This window comes from Canis lupus, chromosome X (assembly GCF_003254725.2).
Source record: "Canis lupus dingo isolate Sandy chromosome X, ASM325472v2, whole genome shotgun sequence".
NCBI lineage: Eukaryota > Metazoa > Chordata > Mammalia > Carnivora > Canidae > Canis > Canis lupus.
In genome coordinates this window covers 14,620,597-14,637,840 of record NC_064281.1, presented here as the reverse complement: position 1 = coordinate 14,637,840, position 17,244 = coordinate 14,620,597, and the positions used below count along the sequence as shown (strand labels likewise).

Genomic DNA, 17,244 nt, shown 5'->3' with positions numbered 1-17,244 from the left:
TTTATGATGTTATATTGCTTTCCAATTATTTCATGTGCAAACGTCTTAATTCTTTGGCTCATTTACAAGTTATTAAGGCTAGGTACTATTACACATCTGTTTACACTCTCTTCAGGCAATCAGCATGGAGTCTCTTTAACCAGGCATAGAACAGGAAGCCAACAGGGCCAGCTTGATGTTCCAGAAGTTACAGTTAAAATCCTGAGGTCAGATATTCAATCACTGAATACTATTCAACCTTGTAGGCACTACTCTAGATGTGCTATGAATATAATGGCAGACATGATAGTTCATTTCCTCAAGGAATTCATCAGTTCAGCGAGGATACATATATAATTTTTGAAAACAGCTATTTAAAAGAGATGGCAATGAATGCTACCAGAGCACAGAAAGGGGAGTCACCCACTCCTTGGAAGAGTCTGGAAGGACTTCCGGGAGTGAGAATACTTGACCTCAGTCTGGGGAAAGGAGGAGGAAGAGCTTTCCAGGAAGTAGAACGAGTACTAGGAGCATCACAGAAATGAAAATACAGAACTGTAGAAGCAACATGTCAAGGAAATGGTGAGAAGTTCAATATGTTAAGTAGGGGGCAATGGTGGGAACAAGTAGCAGACAAGGCTGGAGGGCTAAGAGCAAGGGGTTCTTAATGCTACCTCCTAATGTAAGCAATCCCGTTGAGGCTTTCAAACCCAAAGGAGACAGAACTGAATGTGCAATTTGAGGGAAGATTATTCCAAATGCAATGTGAAAAGAATGAAGACAGAAAGTTGGAGAGAGGAGTTTAGGAGTAGTCAATAAGTTCAGGTAAAACCTGCTAAGGGTGAAAGAAGCATTAGAGATAGAGAGAAGGGAGGCTCAGTTGAGCTTGAGTGCTGACGACACAAACTGGCTCAATGTATCATTCAAGTATTCACTGAGTCCCTAACTAGATGTGCTGGACTCTACTACAGATGCTGGAAATACAGTGAAAAAACAGACGATTTCTGCCATTGGGGAGCTTATACTCTAGTAGTTGAGAATTTGACAGTTGATAATTAACAAATAAACAACACATCTACATACTAGGGTAAGTGCTAGGATAGAAAAAAAGAAGGGTGGTGCTAAGTAAGGGAGACACTAGGAAGATGATGGGGGCAGTATGCTGGTGGCATCAAAGAGGGGGACATTCTTGGAGGGGAGACTTAAAAAGTGAGAAGGGATCGTGCAACAGAAGCACTTTCCCAGGAGAAAGAGCGACAAATCCCAAATCCCTGAAGATGAAAAAAATCTTAAAATGCTTATAGTAGTCAAAAAAAAAAAAAAAAAAAAAAAAAAGACAAGTTGTGGTGAGAGCTTGGAGAGAGAAAGAGAAGCAGCCACTATGTTGTGTGCTCATGTGTGAGGAGGGTTTGTTCTTCAAAGTGAAATGAACTGAGGTCCAGAAAGTCAAAAGAAAAATGAAGTGTTCTGCAAATGTCAAGAAAACATGGTTTGGGGACCATGTGTTTAAAAGAAAGGAAGTGGCGGTTTTATAGTTCTCACAATGGTCACCAATCAGCATGTTAGCCCAGAGTAGTTGTAAACAAAAAAGTAGCTTTTGGGGTAGATGGCAAAAGTAGCTCTTGGGATAGATAGGCAAAAGTAGTTTTTGCCTATAGGTAGGCAGCCTATATCTGGATACTCTAATAAAGTGCCTCTGCAAGTTGCTTGTCTCTCATTTGGGGAAAGTTTATATCTTAAGGCCCTTTTCAGTATATTCCCTGAAAACAAGTTTTATACAAAGTTGGCAAGTCCAGAAAAGGCTGCCCAAGACAATATACTAGTTTGAAGTGCTTCACTGATGCTTCACTGTCAACAGACAAGAAATAGCTTCTAGAACACAACCTTTAAATCTATAGAATGCAAGTATTCATAGTCTCCCTCAAATCATTGCAAATATGTTTGTTCAAATAAGCAACAGTCATTTATACATTTTTATATCTCTTGAGGATGCTTAATATTTTACAGAAAGCAACATTCTGAGATAACCAACGTGTAGAATATGATAATGCATATGCTAGAAGAGGGTTTGAAAATTTGGAACTTATAAACTAGGAAAAACATTAGCAGTTCCCACTTTCAAATTCAGACTACTTCTTAAAATTCACAAATACTATATAAGATTCAAAAATAAAATATTATAATGGGGATTATAAACATTGTATTGGGAAAGGGAATAGTATTCGATGGATAGCTTAGCATTCCATTGTGCAACGAACAATGATTTAAATACTGCTGTATTGATTCCATTTGGACTTTTAGTAAAGCCTCTTACCCGGAGCCCATGGAATCGAGGATTACTGTAGAAGAGCTTCATCTGTTCAGATGGAAGTGGTCCTAGCACCTTCTGAATAGTAAAAAGTTGGTCGATTTCGCTCTCTCCAGGAAATAAAGGCTGTCCATCGCTAAGCTCCCCAAGAATACAGCCCACTGACCACATATCTACAGACTTTCCATAAGGAGCTCTGAAAAGCAAATGGAGAGATTATCTTGGCAAATGAAGAAGAAATACATTTTAATAACTTCCAAATTATTTTGAGCAGATTCAAAATTTAAAGCAATTTGTGTATTTAAGGAATTAAAAATGAGGCTGAAGAAAAGGAATTATGGATATCCAAGTAAAATTCAGAGCACAAGTAAATAAATCTATGCTAATAAAACCATCAGTTTAATAACAATTTAGTTAGTATACACTAAGTTGAAGTCTATTCACCTCTGGGCATATTTTGAACATGAATGGCTTAATAAACCCTAATACAGTGCACATGAGTCTGATGAGTTAACATTTCACTTGGAAAATCAAATACTCCCAGGAAATGCATTTTCTAGGTAATTATCCTTTAGCTCTTGAAATGTCAAAAAGTTATACCTCATCCATTTTTTGAGTTCAGACTATTAAAATGTAACTATTGGCTCACGTGTCTTCTTAAACAATAAACATTGAATATTATTTAACTTTTGATTGTATAGAATCACGATTTCTAATACCTAGGGTGGTCTAAGCTCTATTGTATTATTTACCTGAAACTATTTGTACCCTGTGTATATGGCGCTTTATGATAATTATTTGCCTCAAAGCATTTTTTTCCATTTCCTTAGGGGTTTACAGCTCTCCACTTGGATCTGAGTTTACGAGAAGGCTTTAGGAGTGTTACTATTATTAATAAGTGGAGACTATATGTGAAAACCTAAGTACTCCAAAAATGCTTTATATGTATGCCCCAGTATCTATAGCCTTAGGTTAAATTATATGTGGCAGATTAAGAAACCATATTTTCTTTAGTTTCAAATACAAATAATCCAAGTTTTAAGAATGAAAAGCCAAGGGATGCCTGGGTGGCTCAGTGGTTAAGCATCTGCCTTTCGGCTCAAGGCATGATCCTGGAGTCCTGGGATCGAGTCCCATTATTAGGCTCCCTGCATGGAGCCTGCTTCTCCCTCTGCCTATGTCTGTCTGTCTGTCTGTCTCTCTCCGTCTCTCGTGAATAAATAAATAAAATCTTAAAAAAAAAAAAAAAAAGAAAGAATAGAAAGCCAAGGGTGCCTGGGTAACTCAGTTGGCTAGGTGTCTAACCCTTTTCTTCAGCTCAGGTCATGCATGATCTCAGGGTTGTGGGATTAAGCCCCATGTCAGGCTCCATGCTGAGCATGAAGGCTGCTTAAGATTCTTTCTCTCCTTCTGCCCCTCCCCTCCTCATGTTCATGTTTCTCTAAAGAAATTAAAAAGATAAGAGAAAATAAAGTATCTGAAAAAAAAATATGGGATGAAATTCTAGAATGCTATAATGACACAGCAGTAATACAAAACTTTTAATACTCTAAATTAAAGCACTGTTAACAGTATACAGAATATGTTTCTAGGACAATAAATCACTACAACTGTAAGTCAGTATTTTATTTATCTCATTTCCTTCCCACAAAAACCTAAGGACCATATTAGGAAACTTCATGTAGACTTTTTTGGTAGCTTGTTGAGGAGGAAAGGATACTGATATTTCTTTAATATCTGTACAAAATAAAAAACCTTGTGCTAGATGGAGAAACTTAGGGAAAATTTCTACATAACCAAATCGCACTATTTTTCTTCTGTCAATGGATGTGAATAATTTATGCAGCTGGAACTATTTTGAATGTCAAGGACAAAATCTTGAGAATGTACAAAAATGTACATTTTTAATGTTAACCAAATATCAACAGATTTCAACGGGATTTTTACACAAATAATATGGTTCTTCAACTAGTACTTGACAATCATTTAATTAGCAATATATAATTTGGCTCAAATTAATTGAAGTTGCAATTTACTTTTGGTAGCTCCCACACATTTCTAAACATAACTGCTGTTTTCTGACAGGTATTATTAGGCAGCAAATACTCTCTGAAGGTCTGCAATAAGGCTGTCCTCAGAATGAACTCCTTGGGGCCATTGTATAGACAAAACTATATTATAAAAAGTCCTCTACCATAATTGAATCCTCAGATGGTGTTCTAAGAATGATCTACTTCATACTCATTTCTTCTTTGGCAAATCTGCCCAGTAAACTCAAACTCCAATTCCTCCCAAAAGAAAAGGGACTATGCATCCAAGTAAGTCCAGACAGAAGTACACAGAAAAAGAAACAAAGACAATCACAAAAGAAAATCAACCCTAAAACCAAGTTTAAAAATTAGCACAGAAATTCCAAAATCTATCCACACAAAGAGAGATACTAAAGTGACTAACCACATTTATTTCCCAAGATAAAGCAAGCTATTGATTTTTTTTAAAGTAAAGCTTTCAATAACTGATATCAACAATTCGTATAGGTTCTATGTCAACAATGAATCAAGAATTACAACCAGATGGTTAATAGACACTGGGAAGGGCACCTGGGTGGCTTAGTAGTTGAGCGTCTGCCTTTGGCTCAGGTTGTGATCCCGGAGTCCCAGGACTGAGTCCTGCATCAGTCTCCCTGAAAGGAGTCTACTTCTCTCTCTGCCTATGTCTCTGCCTCTCTCTCTCTGTGTCTTTCATGAATAAATAAATAAAATACTAAAAAAAAAAGAAAAAAAAATACACACTGGGAAATTGTGAACATCAAAATAAACCTTCAGTGAGTAACTTAAACATAATCATCATGATCTTCAACAAAAGGAAATTTATATTCCTACTATATAAAAAAGTATCTTTTTAAAAAAGATTTTATTTATTTATTTGACAGAGAGAGAGAGAGAGAGAACATGAGTAGGGGAGCAGTAGAGGGAAAGGGAGAAGCAGGGTCCCTGCTGAGCAGGGAGCTCGATGCAGGGTTCGATCCCAGGACCCTGGGATCATGACCTGAGCCAAAGGCAGACATTTAACTGATTGAGCCACCCAGGCACCCCAAAAAGTATCTTTTAAAAATTAAATTTCTTGGGGCACCTGGGTGGCTCAGTTGGTTGAGTGTCTGACTCTTGATTTCTTTTTTTTTTAAATAATAAATTTATTTTTTATTGGTGTTCAATTTGCCAACATACAGAATAACACCCAGTGCTCATCCTGTCAAGTGCCCTCCTCAGTGCTCACCACCCAGTCACCCCCACGCCCCTGACTCTTGATTTCTGTTCAGGTCATGAGATCAAGCCCTGAGTCAGGCTCCAAAACCAGCACAGAGTCTGTTTGAGATTCTCTCTTCCTATCCCTCTACTCCGCTCCCTACTCAAGCTCTCTCTTTAAACAAACACATAAATAAAATCTTTAAAAATTACATTTCTCATATCCCCCAGATACACATTTGGTGCACTAAAGAGATGAAACCTATAATTAGAGCACTGGTCATCATTACCACCATATCTCATTTTATTTGTAGAATGTGCATTCTTTTTCCATTCTTGGATGGTCCCAAAGAAGTAAATACAATATAGGGAAAATAAGAAAATATTACAAATAAGGTGAGTAGAGGATTATTCATATAACTGTGATTGAGTTCAGGAGGATAGGCTCCTTCTTAGGCTCTCAAGTTAAAACATACTAAAAAGAAAAAAAGAATCTTATCAGAAAATCCTTTTCTGGGGTTAACAGATGAAAGAGCATTTAAAGTGGAAGGAAGGGGCAGCCCAGGTGGCTCAGCGGTTTAGCACCACCTTCAGCCCAGGGCGTGATCCTGGAGACCCGGGATCGAGTCCCACGTCGGGCTCCCTGCATGGAGCCTGCTTCTCCCTCTGCCTGTGTCTCTGCCTCTCTCTGTGTGTGTCTCTCATGAATAAATAAATAAATAAAATCTTAAAAAAAAAATAAAGTAGAAGGAAGGGTGGGCACAAAGTGGATGGATGTGATGTTGCTGAGAAAATCATCAAAGCAGTGTGTTTGAATAGTCATTTGCCATCAAACAGGATTTCTCTATTCAGAAGAAAATTGGCAATTGGTTCAGTATTTACATCATGTTTCTAGCAACGTGGCTGGATATAAGAGACACTTGATAAGTATTTGCTGAATTAATTAATTAATGAACAAACCAACAGACAGGCCAGGCCTCCCAACAGGAGGTTGAGTTTATTTCTTTATCCCTTGAGTCAGGGCCTGGTCATGTAACAAGCTTTGGCCAATGAGACAAAAGCCATGCAAACAGAGGCTTGAAAACTACTTTTGCTTTTGGGGCTTGCCCTCTTGCTGCAAGAAATTTTTCAGTTATCACATGAAGCAACTTGGATGAGTGTCTATGGAACGGAGATGGTCTGTTCCAGCTGAAGCCTCGTAAACCCACCAGCTAGACTCCAGATGATCTGCTGGCTGACTGTAGCTACCTGAGTGATTCCCATTGAGACCAATGGATTGAGGAACAATCCAGCTGAACTTCAATTACTGACTTCCCCAAAACACTGGTACCTAGAATTCTGAGCAAATAAAATGGTGTTTGTTTTACATCACTAAGTTTTTTGGGTGGATTGTTACACTGCAATTGGTAACTGGTATTTGATTAACTAAAGATCTTATCTTTCATACATGATCCCTAAGCTAATGATATACGATCAGAAAATATATAAATGTCATTTTATTTAGGGACGGTAACTCACCCAAGTAAGAGTTCTGGGGACCGATACCACCTGGTGGCCACATATTCTGTATAATTAGCATTATTGCCTTCTGATAGATTCCGAGCAAAACCTGAAAGACAGAAAAACCCAAAGGTATAGCTTTGAAAAATAAATAATAACTTCATGTTGGTAAAGTATTTCAGTGTTAGTAATATTTTAAAGGAACATCAAAAGAACATAATGACTGGTAATGAATGGGCTGTTTACTAATGGCACCTTCAATTATTTTACTAATTGACATTCATATGTCAATTAAAAGAATAATTTAAGAATACACTAAATTAATATTAATATTTTCTTATTTAGAAAGAATATTTAGTGTATTCACTATTAATATTTTCTTATTTAGAAAGAATAGTGTATTCACTAAAAAAAGTCAGTTGCCTCCTATACTAAAGAAATCCATATTTTTGAAGTCATCACATGCTTTTATAAGCATTCAGAGCATATTTTTAAGTCAGCTCTCTCAATAAATGCAAATTTTAGGAACAAAATGAAGTCCCCACAAGAGCTCAAGTCAAAGCTAAAATACCCTGTCATAGATGGCCATTATATTCCAATATGTGGGACTTAACACAGTATTTGTAGATCTATAATTGCTGATCAATTCTAGCCATTGTATAAAGAACTAATGATTGACAAAGATGGAAACTAAGCAGGCCAAAATTATTTTCATCTCCTAATATAACTGAGAAGCATATTAGGGGTATCTTAATTACTTATAGACTCTAATCATTATTTTCCCTTTAAACCCTCACACAAGGTTTTGGGGTCTAAAAATAAGCCAGTAGGTAAGCTAATTACCCATCTAGCTCGCCAAAAGCATACAGATAGTCACAGAGAACCAGAACATTAAAATCAGGGGTAAAAATTAAGGTGTTTGTCAGTTTTGAAAAGCAGAAAATAGTGTTTCTTAAAATGGAGGAATAAAAAATAAAAACAACCACAGCAAAAAACAAAGCCTGAACTTCAGTTAATCAATGCTTCATTGTAAGGCATATTTGGAAGAAATATTCCTATTTTCAAATGAGATTCTTCAAGCTAGACAAAGGAGCTCCATGCCCTGGGAGGGAAAGCAGTTCGGAAGTCCTCATTGAGTATGCTAGGGCACAGAGTACCACATGCAGTGCTGCCATGTGAAACCTCCTTATCACTTAAAATTGTCTTTCTTTAAGAAATGATGTTGGGGGTGCCTGGGTAGTTCAGCTGGTTAAGCATCTGACTCTTGATTTCGGCTTAGGTCATGATATCGATATCCTGGGATCAAGCCCTAAGTCTGTCTCCGTACTCAGTGGGAAATCTGCTTGAGGATTTTCTTTCTCCTTTAACCACCCCCCCGCCACATGCACACACACTCGCTCGCACTCTCTCCCCCCCTAAAATAAATAAATAAATCTTTTTTAAAAAAGAAAGAAAGAAAGAAATGATGCCAGTCCAAGGATATCCTTTTCCTATTATCAACCATTCTATAGGTATCTTTTTTGTATTTATAACTTGCTTACAAATTTCAGTAATTTGTGTGTTTAAGCAGATCACCAATCCATAAAATCATGGAAGAACAGTAAAGGGCATATGAGGTGCACAAAATCTCAGTGTTTGGTGGTAACACAATTATTGATAGGAAGCCAGAAATAGAACCAGAAATACTTCTGAAAATCACAATGCTAAGAAAGTGCTAAAAATGTCAAGGTCAAAATCTTCTAAATAATTATATTTTGGTATTTTTTTATTCTCCTAAGCACTTTATAAGATGTTTAACATCTAGCAGATTAAAAAAAAAACATATAGCAGGATTCTTCTTTGCAACATTCTTTATAAAGTATGAAAAAATTTAAGTCCTTTAAAACATTTTTCCCCAGGCAAACAGGTTCATAACACTCAAATTCCTTACAAATACTGAGTGAAAACAATTATACATGCCTTTAATAGCTACACTAGACAAATCTGGTCATTCACACAGTGCATTCTCTAGCTTCCATTTCTCATTTGTTTGACCCATCTACAAGATACTAAACTAACATATTTAATGAAAGGCAATGCATTCTCTTTTATACATAGAGGTTTACATCATATTTATGATTATACTTGGATATATGAAAAATAACATTAAAAAAAAATCAAGGTTTCTTCAGCATATGGATTAGACAGAAGATTTTCTTAAGGTGATCCAGAACTTAAACACCCTAATTTATAGTTTTAAAACTTTTGTACATTATTTTAACTTAAATAGCACTTAATACAGTTTTATATACATGGAAAAGAATGCACAATTTTCTACTAGGATTGAGTACAACTCAAAAGCTTCCTAATATGCTCAACCAGGAGCTGAGATATTACACATCAATTACTAATCTTATTCATTAAACATCTGAGGGGAATAAATGGAATTGTTCTAAAAGTGTCTTTGACTCTTACAAGTATGTAATTATTGCATATACAGGATACATATGTATTTACCTTGGCATATTATTAGTGTTCATGATTATACCTAAAATAATTTCTATCAATGATTATTACAATATTTAAAAAATATTCTTTCATCCTACTCAAAACAGAAGTCATAGTGGTATTTCATAGAAAATTAGTTTTCTGGAGTCATTAAGAACTGGGCTTATGAATACATGCACGTGCATCTATTTGCTTTGCATTCTCATTAAACAAATACTGCCTTATGAATTTTTTTTAAATGTAGACAACACTATGCAGAGTACAGTATTCTCCCAGCAATCGATTTTTCAACATATGATGTAATAGAATATTCCTCTGCTAGTTTAAGTCAAAACATTAAAAAATACTTTTAATAAGCCTTTAAAAGCTACTTGTTATATTAAATTAATTCTACTTACAGGGCTCAATTTCTTTTTAACTTACCAAAATCACACAGTTTCAAAACATCATTGTGGCTGATTAAGAGATTTTCTGGCTTTATATCTGAAATATAAAGATGAAGAAACAATTATTAAAAAATGTTCCATGGACTGCTGATTGATACTATTGGTCACTATAATGGCACCTAATTAGAAATATCCAGAGTAAGGTGAATAGAAACCTATAGCAATGAAAAGCAGGGTAACACATTTTATACTGGTACATTAAAGTTTCAACTAATTTCTTTTTGAGAAACATGAAGACCCACAATTTAAGAAATATTTTTCCCTTTAAATCTTAAAGGTATTAATGGGATTTCTGAAAGGAATTTAAGAATCACTGAATCTAGACCACCATGTTTCAAGGAACTATTCTACTTTATAAAATATTAGTAACATAAATTTTTGGAGATAGGATATTAAAAAAAAAAGGTTTACACCCACAAAATACCTTAAAAACACATTTAAGTAGCTAGAATTATATTTACTAGAAAAAAAAACTTCATAAAAATAGAATTTCTGTTGTGATTTTCTACATAATGTCTATATTTACATATCTCTTTAGCTTTCCTGTGTGGTTCACAATTATAAATGTCTAATGCTGAAGTTATACTGCATGAGTCAAGAAAAGACTTCTCATTTTTTCCGTGGATCTTCAGAAGATGTGGTGGGAGCTGAGTAGAAATACACAGAAAATGCTATTTAATTCCTGCCTTGGGAGGCACCTCACAATACTATTTTTAGAGTAACCATCATCTCATCTCTATCAGATGGCAGAGGTGAAAATGGAAAAAGGGAAGAGATGGGAGTAAAATCTGCAGAGAATCATGGTTTCTACTGCTAATTCACAACCATTGATTTATTACTATACACTTAACCAAATCACAGGATCACTTTAGAAATGTAGCTAGCTCAGTTCCTTATTAATAGCTTCATGTTATAGTATAGATTGTTATTAGAATAGATATTAGATATGCAGTTGACTCGGAGATCTATCTATACCACCAACAACCTTGATAAGGTAACTGGTATGAAAGTCAAATCCAAGAGAAATATAAACTATCTTTTTCTAGACATTTTCTAGACTTTTTCTAATAGGAGTTGGCATTCTTCACATGACCTTTAAGCTATTCTTAAAGTGAGACTATTTTTAAAGTGACATCCTTTTGTGCATGTATAGGTGAATTAAAATGTAGTATTCATTTATCTGATAATTCAGAGACCAGAAGTACATACTGTAACATTTTCTGATAAACAGCTTCTGGCTTCATTATTTTATCAATATGTGTCCCATTATTGTAAAACTCTGCAATTTAAGATAGATTATCAGGAGAAGATAAACTGCATAAAGTCAAGGACTGTGCTGAGAAAGTAATTGCCCTTTTATTACTATAAACCACCCACCTCACAGCAATAAAGGACAAAACAGTTTACAGAAGCATACTCATGACCTTTATGCAAGGTTGATCATATCTACAACTTGCAATGGGCACTTTTCACTAATGGGTAGGGAAATTCAGGAAGTTAAAGTATATACTAGAGGTGGTTGGTCTAAGAGGGAATGAAAGGTGACTGTCAAGGGCAGGAAGTCAGTGACCACCTTTAAAGCCTTATTCTGGGTGGTTTCACATTACCTGCAGGACCAAAAGGCAACAGAGAACATCCCTTTGTTCTTTTAACTCCAAGGAAACTTCACAGTTCCTATTTGTTGAGTTCTTTATATCCCTAGGCATTTCTAAAGTTGAGAATAGATCTTGTTATACAAACAAAGATCTCACTATAATATCCAAATAAACTTGTCAGTCCATCCTTTTGGTGATACAGAAGGAGACTTGAAAGGTAAATGACATATCATATCCTGTACTTTCAAAATGTATTCAATTTAAATGGAACATCAATGCCCATGGAAATATTCTTAAGATAATAATGTATAAAATATTTCATTGTTAATTCTGATATTTTCTTAATATTTTCCATTTCAAAAATTCCATACTTACCTCTATGGACAATATCATTCTTATGGCACCAGTGAATAGCTTTGATTAGCTGATAGATATAACTTTTAACCTTTTCAGGTGGAACCCCATTTGGCATTTCTTCCAGCAATTCAAGCATATTCTAAAAATTAAATAGGGAGTCATTAATCTCCACAAATTACGCAGGCCCATAAATCATGTATTAACAATTTAAAAAAGCATCTTGGATGATAATTCACCCAATGCACAGCATGCATTTTTAAGAACTGTTTTGTTTTCCATTTACTATCTTTTTCATGCAGAAGTAGGATACTGTATTAAATCAAAGTTCTCTTTTAAGAGAAATTCCATTCTACTCCCCAGTGCTGCCCAAATAATAACCCTGGTACTTTCCACTCTCCCTAAAACCTTCCACACATCACTTTAGAATAGTTTCAAGTGGAAAGCAATACAAAGTAGAGATAAGATGCTGTACTGTATAAAGGAGGGGAGAAACAGTCATTTTAACACAGTGCACTATGCATGTTTAATAGAAACCTGCAGTAAAATCAAGCCTTGAAAATATTTCTGGAACACCTGGAAAATATTCTTAAAAGAAAATGATCCTTATGATTAGAAGTGATCCATGCAATCAGTACAAAAATTAAGACAGGCTGGAAAATGCTGTTGAAATAAACACAGATAGATCCCAAACAAATCAAGTTTCGAAACTTAGAGTCAGAGACTGTATTTATGTTAATATGTAATGGGATTATTAACTGTATTTATGTTAATATGTAATGGGATTATTATTATTTTTAAATGAATATTTTATACTGCTCAGTTTTGACTCAAAATATGATAAATATTAATAGATAAAACCCACATAAATAATCTCTTAGGGTTTCCAAAATAATGTTGAGTGTAGGCGTCGCAAGACCAAAAAGTTAGAAAACCTGGTTTGCTTAATACAACCTCACAATTTTGTTCCCACCAGTCAAGCTGCATACATACAATCAGCTGCTTGTTTATAACACTCTCGTACCTATTATAACAGATGCACTTGTTATTTTAATACCATTAAATATCATATAAACCAATGAAATAATGTTTTAAATAAAGAGAGTTGCTGTTTATAAGAAAAACAAAGTTTAATACTTCAGAAAGACTTAATAAAGGAAAGCCACTAAACATACTGCTGTCTAATCAAATGTGAGTGCAACAACTATAAAACGCTGACAGGGAACAGGTAATGATGGTGATAAGAATTCTGCACTGAGATTGCTTTACAATGTTTTTAAGCTTTTGCTTCACTTTAAAGATGCTCTCGCAGGCTATGATAGTTGATGCATTATGGATATGATGTATTTAAGAAAGACTTGTCAGAACTCCAATCAGAAGACAGATACTCAAAAGGCCTTGACCTGACTTCTAAAGAGTAGTAAATGAATATATATTGATCTATTATAAGTTAAAATGTTTGAAGTATGTTTCATTTTTAAATGATTCTCCATTTAAATTGCCTTTTTCAATTAACAAATGCATAGGAAGTCCCAAATGCACGCATGGAATAGAAAGTAAGTTGTATGTCTCATTTCATATTACGCTCTAAATTGATCAGTGGCAGAAAAGAATGTCTCTCAATATCCATTCTTCCCTTAGCCCATAGTAATACAATTTGTAAGTAGATGCATAGGTGCTCAGAATGAAGAGTACATTTCCCCTCTGCCTTGCAGCTAGGGTGGCCATGAAACTAAGTCCTGGCCAATGGGAGGTGATAGCTGGAGCCTCCTTTTGACCTTGAGAACAAGAGCCACATCTCAGGGGTGGTAGAGTGGAAAGGCAGAAGGAAATTTCTATTTTGTTTAAGTCACTGTAATTGTATATCTCTGTAAAAACTCCTACCCTTTAAGAGCATCGTTTTCTTGCCCTCTTGAGACTGTCAATCATTAGGCACTGCCACTGATGGGAGGTCACCTTCTACTGAAAAACCACAGGGTCAAGGCAAGAACCACCAGACTGGGGGACACAAGACAGAAGCTCTGGTAGCAGCTCTGCCAATTATCTGCAGAGAGATCTCACATGGGACAAATTGGTACACAGAAGTGATTTCTCCATTTGTTCTTATTAAATTGTTATTAATCATGAACCATCACCCTGAGCAGAACAGAAATAAAAAAGACAAACTGAAATAGATCTGTCAGAATTTCATTACTTGGCAGTGAAAATCGTAAATTTCATGATTATTCTTGACAACTAAAAAATAATATAGGGGATCCCTGGGTGGCTCAGTGGTTTAGCGCCTGCCTTTGGCCTAGGGCTCAATCCTGGAGTCCCAGGATCGAGTCCCACATCGGCTCCCGGCATGGAGCCTGTTTTTCCCTCCTCCTGTGTCTCTGCCTCTCTCTCTCTCTTTCTATGTCTATCATAAATAAATAAATAAATAAATCTTAAAAAAAATAACATAAAAGAGCTTCTGATTTTTACAGCAATCCTTTTTTATAAATATCAAATTTTAGTTTAATTTTGGTGGGGAAAGTCCCTTAGGAAAATACGTAAATTGACATAGAAATAGAAAACTTTAGGGGAACCTGGGTGGCTCAGTTGGTTAGGCATCCGACTCTTGATTTTGTCTCAGGTCATGGTCTCAGGGTTGTGGGATCAAGCTCCGTGTTGGGGTCCACACTGGGTGTGGAGCCTGCTTGAGATTCTCTCTCTCTCCCTCTTCCCCTTCCCACCCTCAAAATAACAGTGTTTTAAAATGACAAAGAAACTTAAAATACTCTTCAAGTCTTGCTTGAAATGAAATTACTATGTACATTTATTTTCATTAGAAAACTAATTTGTAAAAGCTGAATTAATTCAAAAGCCACATTCCTGGTCCATCATCTTGGCAATGCTGCTTTTTATTTTGTAATAATGATAATGATGGTGATGACACTGTCATTTATGACATGGAAAGCACCTGGCAAACATAATGCTCTCCAGTATTCATCTTCTGTAGAAAGCCTCATATTATCATGTAGAAATTCCTCGTTTTATCATGCAGATTCCCATAAAGACATGTACTCAAGAAGTGAAATCTAATAAAAGTAATAATTTTTATTGTTTAAATAGCAGGAAATTAGGAGCCACATACTCATTTATTAAGAAAACCTCTAAAAGGTCCATCTGAGTTCTGCCTCTCTCTCTATATCTCTCATGACTAAATAAATAAAAGCTTTTAAAAAATAAAAAAAATAGGGATGCCTAGGTGGCTCAGCAGTTGAGCCTCTGCCTTTGGCTCAAGGCATGATCCCACTGTCCCAGGATCGAGTCCCACATCGGGCATCCTGCATGGAGCCTGCTTCTCCCTCTGCCTATGTCTCTGCCTCTCTCTGTGTGTCTCTCATGAATAAACAAATAAAATCCTTAAAAAAAATAAAAATAATGAATGAATGAATGAATGAACGAATGGTCCATCTGGCTCCAGTTTATTCTACTCTTGTCAAGGTAATTATTTCAATTTTGGACAATAACCAACCACTATAGGGCAGCTGCCCCCAAAGAAACTCAGACACATGTATTGATTACCGTAGTATACATTTGCCCCTAGGCCATACATCATTAAAATTGTCACTAATAGTTAACCAATTAAAAAAAAAATACTAAAGCAAGTATGCAGACAATTTGAACTGTGTGTACTTTTCCGATTTTCTCCTGAGCTTCCAATTCCTTATTTGTGGCCTCATCTACCTACTCAAGCCTCACCTTATGCCTCCTGGCACATCTTCTTCCCTCAAAACCAGAACACTGGCAATTCACTAAAGTGGGCTCCATGAGCCCAGTCATTTGCCACCCTAGGTCTGATTTAGGCAGCCATCCTATGCTTGCAGGCTGCCTTCCACACCTCTGTCATTCTATGTCATCACTGTCAACTTACTTATCTCTCCCTCAGAGGCCTTGCCTAGGTTTAATTTAAATAAACCAAGCCTAAAAATTACTTGTTGAACACAGATTCTAAAATATCAGAAGCCAAATTAATTCACTGTTGAAATTTAAGATGATCTCTGTACAGTTAAATTCCACAAAATAATTCAATGTATTTCAGGGCTTCTAATGATTATGGATAATAATTCCATTTTTAAAATACTGAGATTATGAGTACATTGACAAATCACACCAGATAATAATGCTTCCTTGAATAGTGTCAGAAACAACCCTAAATAAAAGAATCAGGCTGGGGTGCCTGGCTGGCTTAGTCGGTAAGACATGTGACTCTTGATCTCAGGGTTGTGAGTTCAAGCCACATGCTAGGTGTAGAAATTACTTATAAAAATTTTTAAAAAGTAAAACAAACAAACAAAAAGCAAATTTCCATACTATCAATTAGTGACTTACTTTTTCAACATACTCAAACACCAAGTACAATTTCCCCCTCCGACGAAAGGCTTCCTTCAGCTCCACGATGTTTTCTTGCTTGAGAGTACGAAGCATTTTAAGCTCTCGTAAAGTCGTTTCCTTGACTTCTTCATTTTCTAGAATGTAAACAATGGTGAATAGAGTAAAATTAAAGCTTTCAAGTTACTGTTCAAAAAATTCCAAGAACAGCAAAAACATACCAATTCCATTTTCCACTTTGAGTACTTCTGCATAAGAAGTTCAAGGATGTAAGATTAAATATCACATTTTCTTGTTGAAAGGATCAAGAATTAGCAACTTACAGAAGAAAAAGCTTACTTGACCAGCATGAACCTAATTTTCTGCTTGTGTTTTCTTATACTGCGTATTGCAAAGTATATGTATAAACACAGACTTACAGATATGACTTATGAATTCACTGTCATTTTCATTCTAACACTACATACTAAGAAAGGTGGAGTTTAAAAGGGTAAAGAACAATCATCTGTATTAGTGTGCAGAGGAGCCTCTATGCAGCATCTGAAGCAGCTGATGTTTTTAACTTTGGCCTGAAGTTTTGGCTCAAAAGAGCATTTCATTCCTCAAGCTGCATGTGAGTCACCTCAGTGTGCAGAGGTCATGTACCAGGCACCCACAGTGCAGCCACAGTCAAGTTGCAGGGATTTCTAAGAGTGTCTGATCTCTCTGAACAGCAGCTGCTATAGGTTCCTGTTGTCTTTCTGTGGTATGTGCATCTGTCCAACCCAGATGGTGTAGCCGTACTGGGATAGAGAACTTATGCTGAACCAATATAGCCTTCCATATTGTCAATTTCACTCATGATAGTCCCAACAGGCGGGAGGAAGGACAGAAGTCACATTAACTCTAATGGATGAATGGGGAGGGGAGTAAGGAAGGTAATACTTTATTTTAAATGAGTTTTTATGATACCTTTAGATTTAGCCTGGAAA

The 17,244-nt window shown here is 35.8% G+C and overlaps 1 protein-coding gene across 20 annotated transcripts in view; it reads right to left on the bottom strand.

Moving 5' to 3' along the window:
* The window catches only part of CDKL5 (cyclin dependent kinase like 5), a 212,381-nt gene that overhangs the window by 48,073 nt on the left and 147,064 nt on the right, over nucleotides 1-17,244 (bottom strand). For 19 of the 20 annotated variants that reach the window (XM_025437899.3, XM_025437914.3, XM_049107266.1 and 16 more), the window contains 5 exons: nucleotides 16,274-16,410; nucleotides 11,936-12,056; nucleotides 9,943-10,002; nucleotides 7,051-7,141; nucleotides 2,294-2,483 (listed from right to left, as the gene is read on the bottom strand). In XM_025437899.3, the coding sequence (XP_025293684.1) occupies nucleotides 2,294-2,483; nucleotides 7,051-7,141; nucleotides 9,943-10,002; nucleotides 11,936-12,056; nucleotides 16,274-16,410 (599 nt within the window). Of the gene's footprint in view, nucleotides 1-2,293; nucleotides 2,484-7,050; nucleotides 7,142-9,942; nucleotides 10,003-11,935; nucleotides 12,057-14,484; nucleotides 14,643-16,273; nucleotides 16,411-17,244 lie in introns of those variants that run through there. The other variant, XM_049107268.1, reaches the window with a different exon arrangement.